The 25,015-nt window shown below is 46.3% G+C and overlaps 2 protein-coding genes across 3 annotated transcripts in view; both read right to left on the reverse strand.

Moving 5' to 3' along the window:
* Window positions 1-14,223, reverse strand: part of fndc3ba (fibronectin type III domain containing 3Ba) — a 93,606-nt gene extending 79,383 nt beyond the window's left edge. The window contains exon 1 of the mRNA XM_041953590.1: window positions 14,107-14,223. The gene's annotated coding sequence lies outside the window, so the exon portion shown is untranslated. The remainder of the gene's footprint in view (window positions 1-14,106) is intronic.
* Window positions 14,224-21,997: 7,774 nt separating this feature from the next.
* Window positions 21,998-25,015, reverse strand: part of LOC121618223 (serine/threonine-protein phosphatase 2A regulatory subunit B'' subunit alpha-like) — a 29,274-nt gene continuing 26,256 nt past the window's right edge. For both annotated transcript variants that reach the window (XM_041953586.1, XM_041953585.1), the window contains one exon: window positions 21,998-24,943. In XM_041953586.1, coding sequence (XP_041809520.1) covers window positions 24,847-24,943 — 97 coding nt within the window. In that variant the 3' untranslated portion in view covers window positions 21,998-24,846. The remainder of the gene's footprint in view (window positions 24,944-25,015) is intronic.

A 25,015-nucleotide genomic window follows, 5' to 3' on the forward strand; every position in this document is an offset into this window, starting at 1 on the left:
TGTGTGAGACAGACAGAGAAAGGTTAATTGGTGTATGGTGGAAGATCACCTGCATCAAACCCTTAGCGGAAGAGCAGTGGACCGTACAGGAGAACTGTGCCAGGAATAAAGCACACACACACACACAGACACACACACACGACTGACACAGCCCTGTACTTTCGTCAAAAACAAAGCAATTTGCTGTTATTAGATCAATATTATCTGCTGCCTGTCTGCGCAAGGCAGAATTGACAGCAATCTGTTAACTGAGAGAAGGGCAGGGAGGCAGGATGGAGGGAGGAGGAGGAGGAGGAGGAGGAGGAGAGAAGTGAGGGGGGGGAAGGAGAAGGGAGTGAATGGGGAGGGGGGTACGAGGGGGGCGCACGTTGAGTGTGCGTGTAGAGAGAAATGTGTGGAATCCTAATTGTGTTATTGCTCCAGAACAAACATTAGTGCTGCCTATCATACCGCAGACAGCAGGCAGTGTGTGTCTGTGTGTGTGTGTGCGTGTGTGTGTGTGTGTGTGTGTGTGTGTGTGTGTGTAAGTGGAAGAGACAGAGGGAGGGATAATTCAATGAGTCCGGCAAATAAAGAGTCAAGCTAAGAGAGTGAACATGCTGTCCACTTTTTTCCCCGGCTACTCGTGAAGGCAGCGCGTTCACAATCGGCTCTGTGTTAGCCGTTAGCTTTGCATACGGACAGCACAGCTAGCTCCAGCAGATGTGTGCATCTGCCAGCGAGCCCTCCCTCCTGCAGCTGTACGGTTGTGGGCTGGCCGTGTGTGTGTGTGTGTGTGTGTGTGTGTGTGTGTGTGTGTGTGGTTGGGCTGGGGGCCAGCAGGCAGTAAACCCACAGCAGAGGCCCTGACAGTCCAACGCTTGCCACGTAGCCACGTAGCGGCGACGTAACTCCAGAGGAGAGGGGAGGAAAGGAGATGTATGCTCGCTCTGTGTGTTCTGTGAGTGAGAAAAAGACGCGAGCAGAGGGGAGCAAATAATCACGCGAAATAACTGGGGGGTCATTGTGCGGGAGTCAACGCAAACAGTCAAACGCACGCAGACAAAGTGACTTTGTGGAAGCAGACGCTGACGTTTCCACCAATTACATCAGCCAGGACCGCCAGACTCCCGCCTCCTCTGACTTACAGATGTTTGAGGCCTGGTGCCACAAAGCTGGTGACCACACGCACAACAAAATGCTTCCCAGGCCAGCGCAAGCATAAACCCACCCCGCCCTGATCCTCATCATTAAAACGGGTGTCCACGACTTCCATCAGCCTCCATGAGTCTGGAAGATCCCCGCCATCCTCATGAGCGGCCAACATCTTCATTCTTCCTGTCCCTATGCCAGACTGCCTTAAGAAAACGCTGTATTTTGTTGGTGTTTGTGTGTGTTTAATACAGAGGAAGTGGCTATTCTCCCACAAGCACATGAACATGACTCATTCTTCTTCATGGCAATGCTTCCAGATTTTTCTTCTCCTTTTGTCCTTTTTCTCCCCCCCTCCTCCCTGTCTCTCTCTCTCTCTCTCTCTCTGTCTCCCTCTCATCCCGCCCTTCCTCCCTCCTCCTGCTCCACCACAGTTCAGACTTTTCTCCATCAGATCCACAGAGGCTGAGGGCTCTGCGGCCCAGAGAGGAGCTCTGAGCCCGAGGAGAGCTCACAGCAAACCCTTCCCTAACACCTTGGATCTCCGAGGCTCAGTCTGGCCACACACATGGAGGCTAGTTCCACAAGCCAGGAGACTAAAAGGCTGGGTTGGTCTGACTGGTGGGTAGGTAGCATGACGGGCTGTGGAGATGCACACACAAGCCATCTGGGTGCTGGCTCGGCACGGATGACTAGCTAATAATGTTGCATAAGAGCTGGGGTCGTCCAGTTTGAAGTCGACAAATGTTCAAGGATTGTTCCAGTTGCAGGAATTCTTGATAATCTTTGACCCTGTGCACAATGTTTTGCATGCACGGCACTGCTGAACGCCACTGATCTTTAACCTATTGACCAAATGCAGACGGTGTGCACTTCAGGTGTGCTTCTGGTCTCCAAGCTGGTGCAGTTTAGCACACAAAGAAGACAAAAAAGGTATAGAGACAGATTAAAAGCAGAAAAACAGAAACACATCAGGAGAAGCTCGACAGCTGTGGCATTTATGATTTTTTATATGAAAACTTATGTGAAGAACTACTTGTTATTTCAAAGTCACTTTTCCTCTTGTCACCATGGAGATATGAAGATGGGATGAACTCAACTCACTGTGGCTTCTCACATGCATCAGACGTTCATTAACATCCCAGACGTGACACTATTGTGCTGGCATGGCATTACACAGCACCAGGTCTGCAGCAGCTCCACCCACCACCTCCTCTCAGTCTTTACTGCTATCGAATGCAGTTGTTTCCATGTCACGCAGCCCTTAAAGGACAATGTGATGCTTCGCCCGCAGAGCTGGATCCTCTTCAAGAGGCGGCTCAGATAAGGCGGCGAGTGTTGCGCACGATTTTTGCATTTGCACAAGAAAGCACCAGCGCTTCCTCCACCCGTCATCTCCGTCTGTGCTGTCCCGCTTCCAGCTTTAACCTGTCTGAGCGCTCAACTGGCCTCCCTCTTCCTCACATGCCCCCCCCCTCCTGTCCTCACCCCCACACTATCGGACCTACTTCCCAAACAACCCCTCAGCCTTCAAAAGACAGCCGCCCATTCAGAAGGTTTCGGGGCAGGGTGGGGGAAGGAGAGCGGCGCAGGCTTGGGGAAGGGTGAGGGGAGGCGAGGGGGTGCGGGGCTCTCATTCCCGCTAAATTGTCCCACATGGCTGAGCGTGCTTAGTTTAAACAAACACAGCCACTTCCTCCTCACTGCGCACATCGGCAAACAGACACAGGCGGGCACACACCCACATAAACACACACCAATCGGGTGCAAAGGCATGGTTGAACTCCATTCCACAAAAACTAGCATGCGCGCACATACATAAACACACGTACACACAATACATCGTCTACCCTGGCAGGCACGGGACAATACTTTCAGTCTAGCCAGCGAACTTACAGCTGAGCCTCCACGCCAAAACGCCACAGGACTGACGACTACTTCTTGCATAGCTACTCATGATGGACAATTTCACATGCACGCTCAGCATATCTGGTGTATGATTTGGCTTCGAAGCTAAAAAAAAAAGTGAAACTTAAGCTGTACAATGCACAATAAACATCTCAGCTACTGGGTCCCTGGAGTCAAACCCAAAAACCCAAACTCATACCACAGAGGGAGACTCAGGGATCAGACACAGGGCACAATGGAGAGTATGCAGTGTGTGTGTGTGTGTGTGAATGCACAGTTCTGTATGTGTCTAGAAGGACAGAGAATAGAAATATGGAGGATGTATCCAACGTGACTGTTTTATTTAATGTATTACCGTAAAGTTTGGAGAACAGTGCATGATGACATTATGATGTGTGCACTGTTTTGGGGCAGATATGAGCTACATACTTCTGCTCTCACAGCAAGTGAGGGAAATTTATGCCTCGTCCACATGCACATGGTTATTTTTCAGAACGCAGCTTTTCTGTGTGTTTTGACCTTCCATCCACACACAAGTGCAGCTGGAAATGGAGCTTTTGGAAAACTGCCTCCAGGGTGAAGATATTCAGAAACTCTGTCTGCCGTGTTGACAAGAAAATCAGAGCTTCTGGCTTGTGACAATAAAGACCTCTGCGTTATCATGTATTTCACTGCAACGGCCGACAATCATCCCAATCAGCTCTACATTACAAGCGGCCAGTAAAGAGGAGCGAGGGAGGACGACCACAGAGTCCAGACAATAAGCCCACATTCAGTGCCAGTGGACCTGCTGCCATCCAGGCCTGCACACACAGCATGTCCCTGCCACTAATGCTGAGCTCCATCAGGGCTGCATGCCATGAGTCTTAATTAAGACAGCTATGCCAAGTCAAGAAGTGAATTCTGCCCCCCCCCCCCTTCTCTCACAAACACACAAACACACACACACACACACACACACACAAACAGACGGATGCACAAACTCACATTCTCGGATGGACGAGCACGTAGACGCAGACAAACCACCAAGAGACATTCAGATCATCAGTTTTATGGGCCATGAAAAAGCTTGCTCAGTGGGTGGTGGTGTGTGTGTGTGTGTGTGTGTGTGTGTGTGTGTGTGTGTGTGTGTAGGTGGGTGGGTGCTGAGAGAGAAAGACTATTTAGTCACACCTACATGAGAAACCTGTCTCCTCTCTCACAGACAAGACAACAACTGATTCTGAGAGATGTGTGCGCGCGCACACACACACACACACACACACACACAGCCTTTATATGCACTACAGAGCAAGCAAATCATGAATGAATGGGTCTTTACATGCCTAATTTCATGACCAACTCATAGCCGTGTGTTTATACATATGCATGTGTGTGTGTGTGTGTGTGTGTGCGTGCGTGCGTGTGTGTGTGTATAGAGAAAGCAGGCAGCAGTGTTTAATCTGTTAGAAGAAAACTGAAATGGGCTGAAAAATGAGAGAGGACACTTCTGGGAATAGCAAACCAATGGAAAGTGTACATACAATCACTTGCTCCCTAACATCAAACACACACACACACACACACACACACACACACACACACACACACACACACACACACACACACACACACACAACACCCCTCCCCACTGCCTGGGATCACAAGGTCACATTCCTCTTCCTCAATCAGCCTCAGGATTTCACACACTCGTTCAGGGATGTGGGTGTGTGAGTGCAGCAGTGTGTGTTTCTACCCGCCTGCGTGTGTGGGTGGATGTGTGTTTGGGATGTTTCAGTGATTTGTGGGGGGTCCGACTTGAGGGCGAGGAGGGGTGAAGTGAAGGGAAATAAGGGAGGCCATGTCCACAGAAAGAGGGGTGCATCTGAAAAATGCATTTCTTTTTTCGACCCCCCAAAAAGCGAGCTTTTAAAAACTCTCTCCAAAGTGAATAAGCAGTGAGTTTCAGGTGCACCTGTGGCAGCAAGGACGACTTTCTAACACCTCCAATGCTGCAGTCGCTCATTTTAAAAGTTAGCTAACTTGTATTTATGTTTAATGTGATTTTGCAAGCATAAAGTCACTATTCGATTGATGTCTCAGTCAAGCTGTGCACGACTCGCTAAGACGTACAACAGCAAAGACATAACTGTAGTAGTACAGAGAAACTGAATTGAACACTTTTATTGAAGTGGCTGTTCATTGGTAATTTATATATATATATATATACACACACACACCTATTTGTTCACATACTGTGTGGACATTATGGCCCTTTATTCTTTTTTCTTTACCTTAATCTGTTCAGCTTTTGTTGTCCTTGTTCTGAGCTGTATGTCTATTCCCGTGCAAGGACATTGAAAGCAATGAAAATGAGTCAGATTCCTTGTATGTGTACACATACTTGGCCAACAAAGCCAGTAAAGCCTTGAAGAGCAGGAGATTTAGCTCTTCAGCCAATGTGGACGAGAAACTTTTTGAAAAACTACCTAAAGTCTTGCATTTTCAAATGTACTGGCCTTGCAGAAATGGGTTGTGAGTGGCGAAAAGAAGAAGAAAAACAGACGTGACAGGTATGTAACGCTGGGGCGGGTGTGGGGAGACAGGGTGAGAGGAGGGTGGGGAGGGAGGGAGGGAGGGAGGGAGGGGTCGAAGTGTGTCTGCATGCCCCGGGGGAGGCAGAGGAGGGAAGGGTGGGTTAACAAGGGAAAGCAATAAAACATGTGGTTTTGCATTAAAAAAAAACACCTACTTCCTCCTCGAGCAGGACCCTCAACTCTGGCCCTGCATACCTGCTGGTGTGACAGTTTGTCACAACGTGCACGCACACATATGCACAACCATGCACACACACACTTAAAAATGTGTGCATGTACTAGTTCCAATTCCAGTTCCAGCTGTATAATAATCAGAAGTTTAACCAGTTACAGATTCAGTTCCCCCAATCCAACACACACACACACACACACACACACACACACACAGACACACACAAACACACACACTCCCCAGCCCACAGCGGACCCTTGAGATACACACTCATACGCTCACAGTCAGGCATAAAAACAGCCATTAACGACTGACGGAACTTTCCATGGGCCTGCCAACTAGCAACGCCAACACGTCTGGCATGCTAATGCAGGCACGTAGAGTTAACTCTGTGTATGTGCATGTTTCAGTGCGCAGTGTGTGTGTGTGTACAGGTGCACACTTGACACCCCCCACACACACACACACACCAGAGGCAGCTCTTCAACAAGCTATTTCCATGGATGATACCGCCGAGAAGCTGGGCGAGGGCACGAGCAGGGTGGCGCCACACACCTCGTCTGCATCACTGCTGCACCCACGAAACCTCACCCGCAGACGAGAGCTCGACGGCAAACTCGACAGGCTAATTTCTGGATTCCGAACATTTTAACTCCTCGTCGTAATCCTTCTGTTCCATCATCTGCTCTCTTCCTCCAGCGTCACTCCGCCGCTCCCTCCTCCACAGCCACACAGCGATGAGCAACGACTCAAATCACCGACAAGAGAAGTGAAACTTTTGGTGAAGTCATGTGTTGCATCATGTGCAAACAATGTTGCACATGTAAATGTATCAAACCTACACAAATATTGATGATATTTGCATAAAAACTCTTGTGTATCCCCTCCGATTTATGCAATACTCTGCTTTGCTACACTAACCAGCTGGCTGATCTTAGGCTCTGTTTAAATTTAAACCTAAAACTTAGTTTAGGCTATAATTGAAATATCTCTCTATTTTATATATAAACATATTATTTTTCAACGATAGACGTCTTATTTGTTGCACAGAAGTCTAAAACTAGTGATTATTTTCATTAGCGTATATTTCATATCATATATGACAACAAAACGTAAAAAATCCTGACATTTTAAAAGCTGGAACCTGCTAATAGTTTGTGTTTTGCCAATAAAAACTTGATCTGTAGCCAATAGGTTTCCTGTCAATCAACTAATTGATTAATTGACTAATAGTTTCAGCTCTAAATTACTGCTCCCACTTAATACTATGCATGTGTATAATTACTGATTTCCTTACTTTGCTATGCAGAAGCAGCTTGAATTCTTACCGTGCATGAAATGTGCTATATAAGTTTTTCCACAACATAGCATGAGCACAGCACGCTTTCATTCCAAAATGCCATGCAAATTAGAAACCAGATATGTGTGTTTTCTCATAAATTTGTTTTTTTTATGCCATCAACCTGCCAGACTGTGCAGTAAAATTAGCCTGCGTGGCTGAATCTGGCACATTTGCTTGATGGGCCCAAGTGCTCATGTTAATTCATGTGCATTGATGAATCAGCGATGCAATAATAATAATCATTACTTGCAGCCCTACTCCAAATTATTATGAGCTATCAAATAAATTAATGACTTGCTATGAAAGTGTTCACTTGAAATTGAATTACGCCGTAAAGACGGTTAATCTTTTACTCACAAAGAGTTCAGGATAGCTGAGAATTCAAGGGCGATTTAATGCCAGCAATGATCGTCCGTCATGGAAGGCATCACATTCCTCCAAATGTCAGATATTTTGGACAGAAACTTGTAAAAGCAGAGACAAACATTACTGAGATTGTTTGGGATTACACATTATGCTCTAAGAGAGGAGAGGGCAATGGGAAAAAGCAGGGAGGAGGGAGACGGGGGGTAGAGAAGTTGAAAGGCTTCTTTTATCTTCTTCTAAATCAACTGTCAACAATGCAGGAAATTATCAAGGGAGACAAAAAAAAGGGGGGGGGCTCTGGAGAACGAGAGAGGAAGGGAAGGAGGGAGGGAGGTGGAAAGAAAGAGAGGAGGAGGGTAAACATTACAGCTCTGTGCCAAGCAAACATGAGATGCTGGGATACTTCAACAAAAAGCTGCCGTTCATGTGGGAGAGAAAGAGACACAGAGGGACAGAGAGAGAGACAGGCAGCAGTGACACAGAGGGAGAGAGCATGCAAGAGACAGACAGGGACAGAGAGAGAGAGACAGGCAGCAGAGACACAGAGGGAGAGAGCATGCAAGAGACAGACAGGGACAGAGAGAGAGACAGGCAGCAGAGACACAGAGGGAGAGAGCATGCAAGAGACAGACGGACAGAGAGAGACAGACAGGCGGCAGAGACACAGAGGGAGAGAGCATGCAAGAGAAAGACAGGGACAGAGAGAGAGGGAGAGAGAGAGAGACAGACAGACAGCAGAGACACAGAGGGAGAGAGCATGCAAGAGACAGACAGGGACAGAGAGAGAGACAGGCAGCAGTGACACAGAGGGAGAGAGCATGCAAGAGACAGACAGGGACAGAGAGAGAGATACAGGCAGCAGAGACACAGAGGGAGAGAGCATGCAAGAGACAGACGGACAGAGAGAGACAGACAGGCGGCAGAGACACAGAGGGAGAGAGCATGCAAGAGAAAGACAGAAAGACAGAGAGAGACAGGCAGCAGAGACACAGAGGGAGAGAGCATGCAAGAGAAAGACAGGGACAGAGAGAGAGGGAGAGAGAGAGAGACAGACAGACAGCAGAGACACAGAGGGAGAGAGCATGCAAGAGACAGACGGACAGAGAGAGACAGACAGGCGGCAGAGACACAGAGGGAGAGAGCATGCAAGAGAAAGACAGAAAGACAGAGAGAGACAGGCAGCAGAGACACAGAGGGAGAGAGCATGCAAGAGAAAGACAGGGACAGAGAGAGAGAGAGAGAGAGAGAGAGAGGGAGACAGGCAGCAGAGAAACAGGAGGAAATCTGGGAAATGGAAAGTGAAAGCATCGAGCAGCAGATGATCCGCTGCTGTCATGAGACATAAAGTCAGTTTCGTTTTAGACTCTGCTCGTCCACTCAGCTCTGATTTGCCGTCCGTTTTGCCATTTGGTTGAATATACACTGTGGGTTTGGTTTTACCTGAATCTAACCTCACAGGTTAATGCAAAACACTACTCTGACACACACACACAATCACAATGCACTATTTGTGTGTTATGTTGAACAGACTAATCAGGGACGAGGGTGTACCATCGTTCATTTATAAATACGAACAGTAGGAGACTGTCTCAAAGGGGAAACTGCATTTTTTGACTTGCTTATGATGAAATTAAAGGTATATTATGCAGATTTTTATGCAGCAAAGCAATCCCTCTCCGTCAGTAGAAGTGTGTGGCGTATTTGTGTATTTATCTGCAGAGACCTTGCCCGCTTATTTATTCTTATTTTCTTCTTACTGTGCCGCGGTTGGGACGCTGCAACCTTTCTGCAGCGAGTAAATAGACACCGGCCAATAGCAGCGCGCAGGTAAGAAGGTAGCGAGAAGGCTGACGCTGTAATCTGTGTCGTCTGATTCCTCCAGTCTGGACACAAAGACATTCAGCTAATGCTGCTGCTGGCTTGTCCACAGATTACTGGGCATTGTAATTATTATCACGGCATGTAATTATTGTCTACTGCTATCTCTATTAGCGAGCTACGGCTAAATTCACTGGCTAATTGGAGCCAGTAATCCAAATGCTGGCGTAGCTGTTTGCTCATGTACAATCGCAAAATGGCATTAAAACAGGATAAAGATTCCTCTTCAGTCATTTTCCTGCGGGCAGTCAGGTACACCGCCCTGCAGTGGCCGCCTCATGTATGCATGTGATGCTGCAGGTGTTGCACTGGGCAGGTGTTACAAGGAGGACGGGGCAAGCTTGGAGGTTGTGTTATAAACACTAACTGACAATTCCTGCGTAGCAGCACCTTCAAACTTCTAGTAGTAATAATACAGCTGAAAATTAAATCATTAAATCAATTAGTCAGCTGACAGAAAACTGAAAACTATTTAGATAATTGATCGACTGTTTTCAAGCCAAAACGCCAAACGCTCGCTGGTTTCTTCCATGGGAGCAATTCATAATATATTTATTGCTTAAGAGTTCTTTCAGCTTAATAAAGCCACTTGTTTTTAATATAAATGAGACACTGGGTGCCATAAGTTTAGCTTGGCGCTCCCTCCAGAGCTCCTCTGCTCCTCGTCACACGTCACAGCCGCTGCAGCAGAGGCAGCCTTCAAGGCGAACACGGCGGTGTGGTCTGCCACAGGGAGACGCAATGTGCATCACCGTGCAGCATCAGGACAGAGAGGTTACGGGGACAGGAGGAAGAGAAACTGCAGAGGACGGGGACACCGCCGCACATCCAAGAAGGAGGAAGTAGGAAGTAGTCGCTCACTTGACCGAACCACACCTCTGTTACAGTAACGGCGGAGGCAGCAGTGTTTCTGGGAAGCACACCTGCTGCGTTTGGAGAAACAGATGGTGCAGCTGATAGCAGACACGACGCAAACTGTAGACACAGTTTGGTACTGTACACGCTAAAGGAGTACCAACTAATATCCCAAATATGGGCGGCTGATCGAGTCCAACTGGATAAACGGTCATCATTACCCGATAAAAAGGATAATTACGGATGATTATTTGCAGAGAGCGAAAACCGCCGATGATAAATGATGCTTGTTTTCTAAAGCTTCCAGGCCTTCTGCACCTGTTTCACCAGCTGAATCACCACTGTCCTACACCGACTAAGGCAGCAACCAACAATTTTCATTATCAACCAACATGACGATCATTTTCTGGATGACTTTTAGTCTATAAAATATCTGAAAGTGGCAAAATAAAATAGAATGATTAATCAATGAGTGTGTATCTTGATCCCATCCTGAAAGTGAATTTTGCCTTATAGAAAACAGCCAATTAATGGCATAAAGCTTTTTAAAAAAATATCAATCAGTGCCTTTAAAAGTGCACAGCACATGTAAACACACGCAAAAAACCTGCACCAGGAGCTCAAAGCGATGCCGTTCTAAAAGCTTTAACTCCTGGAAAACCAACGGCGCCGTTGGCCAGAAGCTCTCCTCTCGTTCTCATCCTCTTTCACATGTCCGCGCACACTTTCCGCAGCTGCATTGTCCTGTCTGACTGTAACTCTATAGCTGCTCCGGCTTCTGTTCCTGACACACAAGCACCGCTCAGTAACACTAACCCTCGGATAACATGTTCCAGGTTAGCAGTCAGTCACACACGCACAACCGCGAGCATCACCCTGCCCCTTCCCTGACCCCGTTTCGACCAGGCGCACCTGAAGGCTTTAATGGGCCGAGCCTGCGCCGGCAGACGGTGGAGAGGCCAGATTAGGCCTGACGACAGACGGAGACGGACAGTCTTGGCATCACGAGTCCTCCTGAAACACGGGAGCAACTTCCTCATTGCTCTTAGAATAACCTGTCTGAGGATATTAGAGGCTGAACATCTTCCACTTTCCACGAAAAAAAACACACCCAGCCCATCAAGCCTGGGTCACTTTGTGTCACTCTTAGCGCTTATTTTCACCTGCTGGAGGGTGAAAAACAAGTCTGTCACAGGAAACACAATGGACTGACTTTTTAATGACATATTCAGAGTTAAAGATACGCCATCGCATGCACCAACACAACTGAGTGGGCTGTACCTGTGTGACAGCAGCAACCCTTGCAGCACACGGGTCATTAACTTACATAAAGTGTTATTCAACCCTTTGCCTATTCATGTGAAAGACAGAGAAAAGCCAAAGCAACAATGGCTACACTCCTCCAACCTGACTCCAGTCTAAACACTGTTCTTTCTGTTCTGTTATATAATTGCAGTGCATCTGATTTAAAAAAAAAAAAAACACACCGAAAAAGGGGTATTTTACAAGAGGTTGGGGGGGGGGGGGGATTCACTTGCTTGCAGTTGCATCAGTCTGAGTGAATATCCCTGCTTACATTATGCTGTCATGCATCCTCCAGCACCACATTCCTGGCTCTTCACACAGCCAATTAAACACAAACATTAAGTACCAAAAAACATTAAAAATGCTGAAATGCTGCATTCGAACTCTCACTGAATTTGCTGCGAACACAAGAGCGACACAAGAGGGCTTTGAGGACGTCTCAAACTCCGGCCCATCAGCTTTGTTTACATTCTTATTGTGTTTAACTGCTGAAGCCAAAGAGGCTTAACGTTCAGAGAGCAGCGTCCAGCGATATAAACCTCCCTCCGCTTGTGTTAAGAGGGATACGGGCGCAGCGTTTGACCCGTGAAAACACGCGGCTTTTGCTTCGCGAGCAGCTCAGCACCTTGAACTTCACAGCGACACAGATCTCTTCACCAGAGAGCCCTCATTTCCTACTTGGTGTTGCCTGATCAGCTGCAAGATCCTGCAACTAAACATAAAGACATATGCCAGATCTGGAAATGAGACGTTTAAGAGCGATTTATGGGAAACAAAATCCAAACGTGCACCAGAGGGACTTTGTGAAGGATGCACGAATTCAGCCTCCATCTTTACCTGCTTCCTTCTGTCCACACCTCTGCTCACAGTCAACAGCCCAAACTTTTGATGCTGAGACTCTTTGATGCTTCTGACTCGAAGCCAAATAAATTGCCCATTCATGCACCACAGAGAGGATTCCTTTGCTCCCACCTAAGCCGAAACGCACCTTTTTCAGCGTGTAGCCACCCCCCCCCCCCCCCACACACACACACACACACAAAAGAGAAAGAAAGAAAGTCAGATATCAGTTTTTCACAGGAAAAAAAATGTGCATGGCCACATCAGCCTTCCACCAAAGGAATGTCATCTGACGTCATGTGTTTGGGATCGGATCCCCCCCCCCGAAAAAAGTAAGCGCGCACGCGTGTGTGTGCGTGAGAGAGTCATGTGCGCGCGCGCGTCTGAGAAAAGTCTGTGTGTGTTAGGTTATTTTTCCTTAAGCCTATATTCTCCAACGTGCCCACTGGATCCAGAGTCCAGAGCGGGGGTGGTGGTGGTGGTGGTGGGGGGGGGGGGGGTTGAAGGTACGCGATTCCCGAATCATAGCCCCAATTACACCCCCCTCCAACGCTAATCATGACAGCGTGACAATTAACCGCTCGGCCGTGCGGCTTAAAGAAAACACGCGCACAAAGTGACGCACAAGCAGCATCTTTAGGTTTTCCGACCTACTGCTGCCACATCTCCGCGCTCCTCTCCTCTCGTGGACTTAAGGGCTTTTCATGCACTGTTGTGTCCTCTTTCTTTCTTTCTCTCTTTTTCTTTTTGCTGTTTTGGTGCGTGAGGCAGATAATCGATCGTTTCGAGCAGGAGACCAATGTTTGATTTCCACGTCTGCATCAGAGAGAGAGAGAGAGATCAGTCTTCCCTGCGCAGACAGACACGTAGTCGTTTCTGAGAGAGAGAGAGAGAGAGAGAGAGAGAGAGAGAGAGAGAGAGAGAGAGAGAGAGACTGGCTGGAAGGAATGCTAGGATATGCTGGAGTTGAGATTTTTTTTTCGTCTCCAAAGCCTTTTTCCTGCATTCTGCAACCGCACACAAACTGTGCGGAAAGTGGCTCTAACGCAGCGCGTTTGTCAACAGCAAAAATACCCCCCCCCCCCCCCCCCATCGTGTCCTATTCAGCGATTTCGCAACCCCCTCTGTCAAATCTGACTGCCTCAGCATCTTCCACTCCAACTTATTTTCCAGCTATAAAAGTGTTCATTTCCTGATTTTCGCGACCGACTGTTTCCAGAACGCAGGTCGCGGCGCGGCAGCCGCGTTTTGTTGCAGAGAAGCGTCGGAGGGGAAAAGCTTTTCCTCCTGTTGCGCACTCACTCCATCCGAAGTCCTCGGAGACAAAAACACATTCTTTCGCGAAAGCTGAGAAATCGGGACCACAAAGAGCAGGATCCGAGCGCGCCGCCGCGGCGCATTCGCTCGACTGGTGCGGGAATCTAACGCCGCAGTCTCCCCGCTGCCGCTTTTGCCTTTTTACTCGTCGTTACAAAAGAAACGGGGGGAATTTGCCCCAAAAGTTTCGATTCGCCCCCTCCCTCCCCCGCTCCGCAGCGCTGAAGCAGTTTTCCTTTTTCCTTTGCGCTGGCCAAGTGGCCCAGACTGCCGGCGTCAGCGCTCAGCTCTCCAAACTCACACACACTCACACGGACACGCACTTCGAAAACTTTTTCAACATCTCACGCCATCGGCCCCCATTCCCGTTCTTTGCGGGGCGGCTGGTGCCGTGAAAGAAGCGTAAAAGGACTCACCTCGCTGCAATAAAATAATCTTCAGACAGACGGGGCTGCGCGTTTTTTTATTCCCAGGGTCGGGTCCGTCCTGACTGTCTGTTGGCGCGGCGCGACGCGTACTGCGAGGCTCCGCCATGTCAATCAAACGCTACCCACGTGGTCAGAGCCCGCCTCCTTTTAACCGTAATAGACGCTGCGCACTAAAAAACGGCCAAACAGAGCTGCTGCCTCACCAGAAGTACCAGAGTACCAGAAGGATCAGCTTGTTTACGGCCGTTTCACTTCAGAGCTACTTTGCAAGCAGATATTTCACTTGCAATAAAAACAGCAACTATAAAAAGTGAGTTTCATTCATTTCTTAAAAAAAAATAAATCTTCAGTTTATGATGCATAAATCACTTTTAGAGACCATGCATAGATTTGGCCATCAAATCTCAGCTGTTTTACATTTTTTTTTAATCATATAAGAAATTCTGTGCTTCCACTGTATCTTCTTGCTGATGCCGGCTGAGGTAGAAAACAGTGATCACGCTGCAAAGAAACATCACTTTTAACACCCCAAACACCATTTTCAGCAGAAACCACACAGGCTACTTAAGAAAAAAAACCAAAAAAACATGTCTTCATGTATTACATATCAGCCGCTGTGTCCTAAAGAATTCATGTCCTGAGGGGTTATGTGAGCCCGAAAGGGTGGGTGAACTCTTCTGCAAATAAAAGCAAGCTGGATCCAGTCTGGGCTGGTTTACATTTATCTTTCATTATGACACAGAACATCTTCATACCAAAGCACATGGCCCGCTCTGACCCGTGTCACCACGCTCCCGCCGTGCACTCATTCAAACTTTGTACACTCGCACGACATAAAAACAAGCAGTGGAAGTCCAACAAACTCATTTTAACAGGCAGCTGCTTCCTACATTTACGCAAAAATATAGCAGATTTCGAGTGTGGGTCAAAGCTTCCCACTGCCTACAAAACAACTTTGACAACAGGCCAAAGTCCCTCTGGTGGCTGCACTGAAATCCAGCATCCCTCAGCTGAAGGCTGCAAAGGTTAGCAGCACTTCAGAAAGAAGCATCCTAACTAAAACAAGAATCAGTGAAATCGGTCTTGAATTAGGTGCACTGATGTGTTGACAAGGACCACAAGGCCTCACATACTGTACAGTGTGAGCTATATGTCACAAGGTTGTATCTAGACCAGGAACTGTGCAGCACATCCGCTCAGCTTCCTTTAACTGGATGCATCACAGCACAGCTACATGTACACACGGAGTAGTTTTATCTGTGGGGGAGATTATTTGGGCGTGTTGGTGCGTGAAATCGAGACATTAATGCCAACAAGTACATGTCGGGATCAGAGTATTAAACCTGTAGGCGTCTTGATTCCAAATGCATCATTTGAATAGTTTCTTCACAAACCCACACATGCACCGTTCGAAAGGACAAGCTGCTCGTGCTAAAAGATTTCTAATGCTTTTTAATACTGAAAGAGGACAGATGCTGTTGAAATATGTCAAGTATAATTTTTGCTCTCATTAAACCCACAGACAGCCAGTCCCAGTTTCAATTAGTCAAATTTGGGCTCCAGACTGAAAAATGCGAAGAATCCTTCAGTCATGACAAAGCCTCGCGCTTTTCAGTACGTTGCTTTATTTCACAACAACACAACTTCAAGCAAAGTGCAAAACAACGCAAAAACCAATGGGTTCCCATCGGTTACGTACAGCGATCGACCCCTTTCTTTCTGTGTGTTCGAGCAAGCAAACTCAGCCAAATACACCCATTGCCCCTGAGTTCTAGATTTCTCTCTGCTGGCACACACACACACACACACACACACACACACACACACACATTCCAGCAACTGCACTAAGAAAACAACCACTGGTGTAATTCTAAGCCAGCAGGGGAAAAAAAATGGCCCTGGATCAGGACAGTGTGCCTGTAAGGTATTAAATTCAATTCAGTTCAATTCGATAAACGCTAATCATCCTCAAGGGGCAACTGATGTGGCAGGCAGAAAAATCATGCCCTCACACCATAAACACAACTCAGGTTTTCTCCAGCGAGCGCAGACAGACTGTGGAGCTGCACAGATAGGGAACAATAAACAAACTTGGGATGCTTCCAGATTTTCCTTGCAACGTTGGCTCATTAATATTTCCTGGATTACTCTTTTGTGATCTCTTCGTTCATGATTTAGCTGACTCGCACTGCACAGGTGGATGCTTCTGAGTGCTTTGTATTCCATAGAGGACAGCATGGATAAACACTTTTACGCCGTGATAAAGATGCTTAAAGAGTTCACAGCTCTTCAAACATCTCAGATATTCTCTTTTGATTCACTTTGTTATATTCAGCTGATGCTTCTGCTGTTCTGCCTGCAGTGTGTGAGAGCACTGAGCGTTTTTAACACAAAGCGTCCATCCGTTCATCAGCATCGGGCCCATCCATTCGTCAATTCTTTCAAAATGTTTCAGTAAATTTTACCAAAGAAACATGAGCAGTAACAAAAAATCTATCATCTTAAATAATGAATCAAAATCAAGGTACTTCATCGATGGAGGGGGGGGGGGGGGGGCATAAAGCAGTGCTGCTCATTGATCTGCAAGATTCAGCTGGTGATATTAAAGGGGAGGTTCCTGCAGGACAAATCCTATATCAGCAGACAAATCTTTACAGCCTGTCAGTGTGTATTGTCGGGCTGATCAGGATGTGCTTGAATGGACAGTTAGCTATTTTCTCTGTCTTTCACTAATAATAAGATGTTGGTTTCAGTGTTCCCACTCTTGCACTGTTTCCACTGTCTCTGAGCTGTTTCATTTTTAGCTGCTATTGTTTAAAGAGGAGACCAGTCTAATGTTAAAAATCCCTAAAACAAACACACTTTTTAATCTGTGCCCTAACCTATCATGGGAGATACAAACTGTGAAATAAAAAAGTCTTATAAAATAAAAAATCTGATAACGAGGTCATTCAAACTCTACTGGAAAGAAAGACAATGTTTTTGTCCATTTAAGGGCTGGAATGCTGGTAGTAGAGAGTAAGGGACAGATATTTGTGTGTACATGATGCTGTACCACCTGAGAAAAGGGAGTCTTTGACTTAAATTATTCAGAAATACTTTAAATTATTTATGTTGTATTTTATACCAAGATTCTGGCCACCGTCCTTCGCTGAGTGGGCACAGCACAATGCTTTTAGTTGGTCCATGTAGTCGGTGTCGTGCAGCTTTCAGTCATATCACATGATCTTCATCAGTACGTAGAGTTTGCTCTTTTATTCTTTTAGGACTTCTTGTCCCTGTTGGTTTAAAAGCTGAAATAATAATAATAATAAAACATTTTTTTTTGTCTGCTATGCACTAATGAGGCAAGTCTACATAATTGATCTTCTCCATTAAATGTGTACCAATCACAGAGGAGAAGATGTAGGGAAGCAGATGAGTTAGGGAAGGGCTCAGAAACTTTTTTTTAACTTAGTGAGAAGTGAATTGTTGTGCAACAGGGGCTGGAACTAAATATCAGGAAGATGTTCCCGTGATTTCTGCAATGAAACGTTGCACATATGGGAGTCGTGGAGCATCAACGCCCGAATCGAAAAAGAAAACCTGTTGATTCAAACACGTCCGTGAACAAAGCCGAATTGGGGCAACTTTGAGTGAGTGTCTGGATCTTTGCAGACAGCCAGTCACATCAGATTAGATCTGTGGAGGAGAGTGGATGAGGAAAGACTGGAGGAGCCAGATCTTGGAACAGCGACGCAGCTATTTCCCCTGTGTGTCGGGGCCAGGCCTCCACAACCACCAGATGTTAACCAACAACCCAGCTGCTTTCTCTCTCTCCCCCCTTCTTTCTGCCTGTCTCTCCCGACCATTTTTTTCTCTCTCTGTGGCCCTTTAAAGCAAGCCCTCCCTGTAATCATGCACACTCAGTTCACCAGAGGTCTTTGAAGTGAGTGGAATGTGTCCAGCCATATGATAGCATGTACGGTATATTCTTATAGCACAGAGAAAGCGAAGCAGAGAAAGCGGGAAAAGAGGCTGTTGGATCGCCGCCGGCTCTTCGATGTGGTTTTCTAGATGTTAATTATGCCCTTGTGCCGCTTCATGCATGTATTTATATGTGTATGTTGTGTCTACATGAGCGAGTGTGCGCATATGTTTGTTGAAATGCTAGCCTGAGACACCGAGCTACAGATGATAACGGGCGTCTGGCAGCGGGGAAGACTGGGATGGAACATGATGGTGCGTGCATGCCTTTGTGTGTGTGTGTGCGTGTGTGTGCGTGCATGTGAGATACTTGCTCCCATAGATGTGAGGATGGAATTTGGCTCATCATGAGTTCAAAGGAGTCAACCCAAAGCCCTCTGCACACCAACAAGAGCAGACATGCCTCTATTTTCTCTCTCTCTCTCTCTCTCTCTGTGTCTTTGTCTCTCTGTCAGCCTCTCTCTACCCTTCCAACCTCCTTGTATGCTTCTTTCTTAGAGTTCTGCAAGGCAGCTGGGTGGACTATCAAACACTCGCCTCACCTATTTCTGTGGCGTGTGAGTTTGAATGTGCATGCCCCAAACTGTGTACCTCAATGATGTAGATAGGGGCTTATATGTGTGTGTGTGTGTGTGTGTGTGTGTGTGTGTGTGTGTGTGTGTACATGTGCCTGGAAAAACAAAGGAAAAGAAGCTGTGATTTGGGATGTGATCAGTCCCATCGCCTCCTGTTGGAGTAAAAACACATCATTACATTATACTCTGCTTTGCACAATGTTACGTTACATCACATGATATTCCTATTTATATGACAAATGAGGAACAAATACGTTTTCCTTTGTGTGCTTATGCGCTAACATGGAACACTGCAATGTTGATGAAAAATGAAAATGCATTTTCTCTGAGGGGGGTTTCTTTTCTTTGCGTTTTGCCTTTTTAACCCTTGGCAGCATGTGGCTGCTCTGACAGAAAAAATGTGCTGTAAAAAAATGTGCTGTAAATTTTTTTTAAAGCTTTAATAAAGTGGGAAGACACGTGTTTATCCAGTATGTTGCATCAGTGAATTATAGAGAGTTGCAAATTAATCCTTGATATAAATGAAAAGATCACACCTGGATATTTTAAGATGGAATATACAAGTGTTATTCTTAATCAAAGCCACATGTGATTGATTTGAAATTTTCTGCATTTGGTGCCATCTGGTGGTAGCCTCGGTAACAGTCACCGTGGCTGACCACACAGAAGACCCACGAACACTGAGACGAATGGGTCACATGGAGAATGCAACAGCTTGAGCAGCCATGCTAGCAGCTCTGCGAGGCTGCATATGCAAAGCGATGCTTTAAGCCGAATGCTAACATCATAATGCTAACATACCCACGGTGACAATGCTAACAGGCTTATGTTTAGCATTTTTAACGTCTTAGCTTGCCATGCTAATATTTACCAATTAACATTAATAACAAAGCACCACCGAGGCAGGTGGGAATGTGAAGCTGGGATAATGGAAGCTAGCACAGTTCACACTGAGGGTGACACAAATGTCTGGGCACCATGAATGTTTGGACAAAACAGTCCAATATTTGCACAGGACAGACCACCAGACAGACCGCCATCGCATCAGCTAGCATGGCTATAACATGTACATGTGCTGGCTTTAAATGATGTGTCCTATTTGGTGTATATCTGGTATGTCTGGAACAAGCAGGACGTCTGATTCCGAATCCTTCAGTGTCCAGGCCCATCTCTTTGTCTCTCTTCAATAAGGTGAATTGGTTCCAGTTGCTTCCTCGCTCTTTTCGGGGGGTTTTCCAGGCAGCTTTATCCAAAGCAGCATGTTCAGGGGAGATCTGTGTTTATTCCAGCTCTGCCAATCACGTCATGTGTTCCTACTTAGAGAACACCTTCCAGTCATGACATCACAGCGACGGGTCACACCACCATAGGGTGGTGGGTGTTGGCAATCAGGGCAGTGGAATGTCCATGACTCAAGGAGGTGGGACTGCGATCTGGTCGGGTAATTACTTTGTCCCTGACATTTGTGGAAAACAAGCAGAGTGCCATTTCAAACAATGAGCGGTCAACTCTGACCTTCGATGGGAGGCAAATTGCTCATGTACAAATCACAACACGGTGGCATGCCAACGATTACACCATTCCCTGGACAATCCTCGCATTCAGAGCAATAAACCCCCAGCAGAAACTCCTGCCTACAGTCATGCTTGGTTTGCCATGGATTACATCCCTGAGAAAAGATGTGAGACTCTGCACTGGGAGATAGAAGCGTGGGAACCAGAACGTGTGATGGCTTCATCGCAACCTGAAATTCAACAGTCCAAATGTCAAAAACTCAGACGATCATGACCTTAGCAGTAAAACTATTTCATATGTAAAGGGATATTTTTAAGCCATCCCTGCAATGTCAGTAAATATCTTAACTATGGTTTGCCTTGAAGTTCGGTACAAACATTTATGGTTGTCACAAATAAGGCGACTCTTCTAGCAGTGCCACCAGCAGGTTGACATGGATGGATCGCCACTAAATAATAATGACTACCTGCAAAACTAATAGCGTGTGTGAATTAGCAAATGTTAGCATGCTAACACCATTAAATCATAATGACTACCTTCAAAACTAGTGGCATGTGCAAATTAGCAAATGTTAGCATGCTTAAACGCTAAACTAAGATGGTAAAAATGACCTGCGACTTATCTGATGAAGGTCTGTAATAAAGTCAATTCAAGCAAACGGCTCTAAAATCAGTCAAACACAGAAGTATCTAGTATCTACGAGTAGTAATTGATTATGTCGGACACATATTTGCATCCATAGACTCCGGCATTTGTCTGCCCTGCTCCACCCGTGCTGTGAGGATGAAAAATCCAAAGAGAAAAAGGATGAGGATGATGGGAAGAGGTCAGTGGTGATAGTTGGTACCACTTTCTGCTGGGTTTGGACAAACACCTCTGAGCAGGAAGCTTACTGGTAGCAAGTAGCAAGTTGGAGCAAAAGCAACTCTGCTGCCAAGTGTAGATGTCACTGCAGGCTGGATGGTGAGGATGAAGGCCAGGAGAGATGAGAGACAGGTAACCAGTTGTACCTGGTTGCAACCAGATCAGCAAACGTCCCACTCTGGGGTACTGAAGTGAATTCAGACTTTTTAATTGTACAACATGACCTGGACTATGACACCTGTGAGACTAGTAAAAATGCAGTGACTCCGGTTCACCTGGGAATCTACTGAACGTTTCCTGCCAAACAGTCATCAATGTGCCACACTCGCCAGACACTTCCTGCTTCGTCATGTTTGTCATGACAACAGTGACGGCAGCAGTCAGTCACAATGATTCAGTACAGAGCTTCTTACGTCAAGTGTGCCAGCCGGTCCAAGCCATGTGGGTCTGAGAAGCCTTAATGAACTGAACTGGAATCAGGTCATTTCCTGCACTTGAGGAGAAAACAAACTCCATGAACCTCCGTTACCTTGATGGAGTTGTTTAAAGAACAGCAGATAAAATGTCCTTTTATGAGTTTGAGGTTATGCTGAAGGCTGATTAAAAATCTGAGCACACATGATCAGGACGTTCACAAAATGCGAAGTGTCAAAACCTGTGCCCTCAGGTAAACAGGTCAGAACTCCACACAAGCACTCAGCAGCTCAAAAGACTGTAAAGAACACTGTGCTGAGCTCCAGTCCAGACTAACACACTTACAGCACACAGTGTGTGTACACAAGGAGGGAGTGATGACGAACGTGGGCGTGTGAAAGGGATGTTTGTGTGTCTGAGGGGATACGAGGAGGGTGTATGTGTGTAACCACACAGAATCATCACGGGGAATTAATATTGTTGAAACATCTTTATTTAAATTTTATCTTCAGACAAAAGCAACAAATAACAGAGACAGGGCAAAGAAAAGGAAAGAAAGAAAGAGAGAAAGAAAGAGAGAAAGAAAGAGAGAAAGAAAGAGAGAAAGAGAAAAAGAAAGAAAGAAAGAAAGAAAGAAAGAAAGAAAGAAAGAAAGAAAGAAAGAGATGGACGGAAACAAAACCATGCCAATACAATAACCATAAGGATTTGAACACATCTCAGCCTACTCAAGTCTCCTCTACACAGAGGAAGTACGCCAAAGTAAAAGTCTCCTCTCAGCCGCTCACAGTAGAGATGTCATTTCAAAGTAAAAGTCTCCTCTTCACCTCTCACAGTAGAGGTGTCATTTCAAAGTAAAAGTCTCCTCTTCACCTCTCACAGTAGAGGTGTCATTTCAAAGTAAAAGTCTTGCATGGCTTCTCTCCTCGCCCGATGCTGCGTGTGTGAGCACCAGGACTCACAGAGTTATGAACCGGAGACGCCCCGTTGCCTTCAACAGTTCTTCTTAAATACTGTCCGGATGAGCAGGTCTCCTTGAGAGTGTGTGTGAGTGTGTGTGTGTGTGTGACCACAGCAGTGACACATCAGTCTCAGAGGTCTCCGTATGAGATTTAGCTCATATTTTTGCGACTGTCAGATCAGTCCGTCCTCCTCTGCTGATGAAGTCCACCGTGCATCTAAACACACAAACAAGCACACGGCTAACATAATTTACCCCCCTATCCCGAGCCACACAGTGGCACAGCAAATACAAAGCATCAAAATACATCAGAAATCAGAGCCGTTATATCTATAATGGCTTATTGTTACTGTTATTATCATAATAATATAGTTTAATACACAGTCAGGCACATTTACAATGGCTGTAGAGCAGAAAAGGGAAATTCAAGGTCTTTAAGGCCTTAAAGCATCCAACCGGCTCTGTCTCCCTTTCAATAGCATCTATAGTGTAATGTGTGTGTGTGTACAGTAAGTGTATGTAAAGGAGGTATATGCCAGTGAATTTGAAGCCAGTGAGGACAGGAGGTGTCCCATTCCTAATTAAAGAGTTATACAAGCGCACACACACACACATACACGCGCACACCGAAGGGAACATGTCCCCATGGCAACCAGTACGGCACATAAACAGCCCGAAACTGAGAGCTACACATCACAGGCTCCTAAAACACACCCCTCGATCAGCGATTTCTAAGCAAACACACACTCCTGGCTATTACAGTAAGGGCAGTGTACACACCTGCACCTGTGAGTGCAGCACAGTAAATAATGAAGCTGAAGGGTCAGTTCACCCAAATTTAAAGACGAAATCTCACTTGGCGTATCTACATGTGCAAAGAGTTTGGATCTTATTTGGCCAGGCTGTATGTTTTCTGCCTCCATTTCAATGCAGTACTGGTGAAAGGAAGCATGCTGGTGCTTAAAGCCTGGCCGGATTCCGCTTCAACAGTTCGGCTTTCCAGAACCAGCGTCCACGTTCCTCTGGATCATTCACAGAACGCTCTGGGCAGTTCACATAAATACTACACTTCATTTCCATTCTAATGTGGTTGAGGGAAAAATCTGAGAGACGGATTTCATAAAACAAATAAAACCGAAGCTACCTGCAGGCTGGATACCGCTGGAGGTGTGAGATTTTACGGTTGGGTGAGGGTGAAGCGACCCTTTAAGAGGCATCGTTAGTGGTGTGTTTGGTATGTGTGTTCCAGGGAGAATGGTCATCAGCATGTTTCATAAACAGTTTGTATATGACAGTAAGATTTTGACACAGGAACAACTGACTTTTTGGCATAAATGACAAAGACAGATCAATCAGCAGGGACTGTACATGATCGATGAGGGTGTGAGAAAACACACGGCGGGATGCGCTGGATCATTTGCATGAGACTGACAGGAACAACTCACAGTTCTTATGCGAATCTATTGCGTCACTACAAATGTGACAGGTGGAAATGTGTGGACAACTCTACCAGAGAGTCGGATACGTTGCATCATTTTACGTGCAGACGTGTCACTGCGACCTGACCGAGAATGAACAAACGCTTCAGTCCACCCGGTCAGAGACTCTTTCCAGGGTTTACAAGTGATTGCAAAGGGAGTCCAGAGGCGGAGCGCAGGTAGCGCCGCACTAATAATAGAGCAGCTCAGGCTGTGCAGTGAACTGAACTCCCTCTTGGAGTAATGGCCAGCCATTATGCACCCAGCCCATGATGGTGATGGCGTGCAGTAGAGCAGACTGGCCACAGAGAGGTGCTGTTACGACCACACAAACTGTGACATGATGAGGTTGCACACAGTGACGAGCTGCACAGGCAGTGGGGTTCTGGTGGCAGTGTCTTTCTGTTTGTATCCTAACTGAGCAGCTGACTGTTTGCTGACTCTGGCAGTGACTGTCTAGAATTATCTGCTTCTGCCTCCCTGTTTCTCCAACCAGGAGTCACTTCGTGTAACTGATGGTCTACCTGACTGTCAACCTTGAGCACAGTGACGAGTAAAAGTCAGGTGATTGTCTTCTGGCAGGATTGTCAGTACAGAACCCACAATTATTATCATTTTACAGTTTTTTTTCTCGATTCCTTCGTATCGTACATGTGTCCCCCCTTTTGTTGGCTTTGCTCTCTCAGATGGAGCTGGAGGCAGTGATGTTGTTTTCTGTATGAACACAGATGCGTTATTGCACCAGACACAGTACTGGTTTCAGGTCACACACACACAAAAACCGCTGAGTCCGTTCTGAAGAGACTCCAGAGTCTTTGAATCTCAGACGCCAGAATCGTTTTCTCTCTCTTGTCTTTACATCCATGTATGTTTTGATGCGTCCAGCCAAAGGGAGCTTCTATCACTTTGTTTTTTTTCCAGAGCGAAAGGGCCCTGGAATTCCAGGGCAGTAGTTTTACGCCGACAGGTCTGATATGACCAGCTTTTCCATTTTATTGCCAATCTCTCCAGGGACTTGAAGCTCCTCAGACTCATAGTCATCATCAAATGACCTGGGAACACAACACACATCACAGGACTGGTTAAGTTTTGCTCCACACACATTTTATCACCTTGATAACGAC

This window comes from Chelmon rostratus, chromosome 15 (genome assembly GCF_017976325.1).
Source record: "Chelmon rostratus isolate fCheRos1 chromosome 15, fCheRos1.pri, whole genome shotgun sequence".
In the NCBI taxonomy this organism is placed as follows: domain Eukaryota; kingdom Metazoa; phylum Chordata; class Actinopteri; order Chaetodontiformes; family Chaetodontidae; genus Chelmon; species Chelmon rostratus.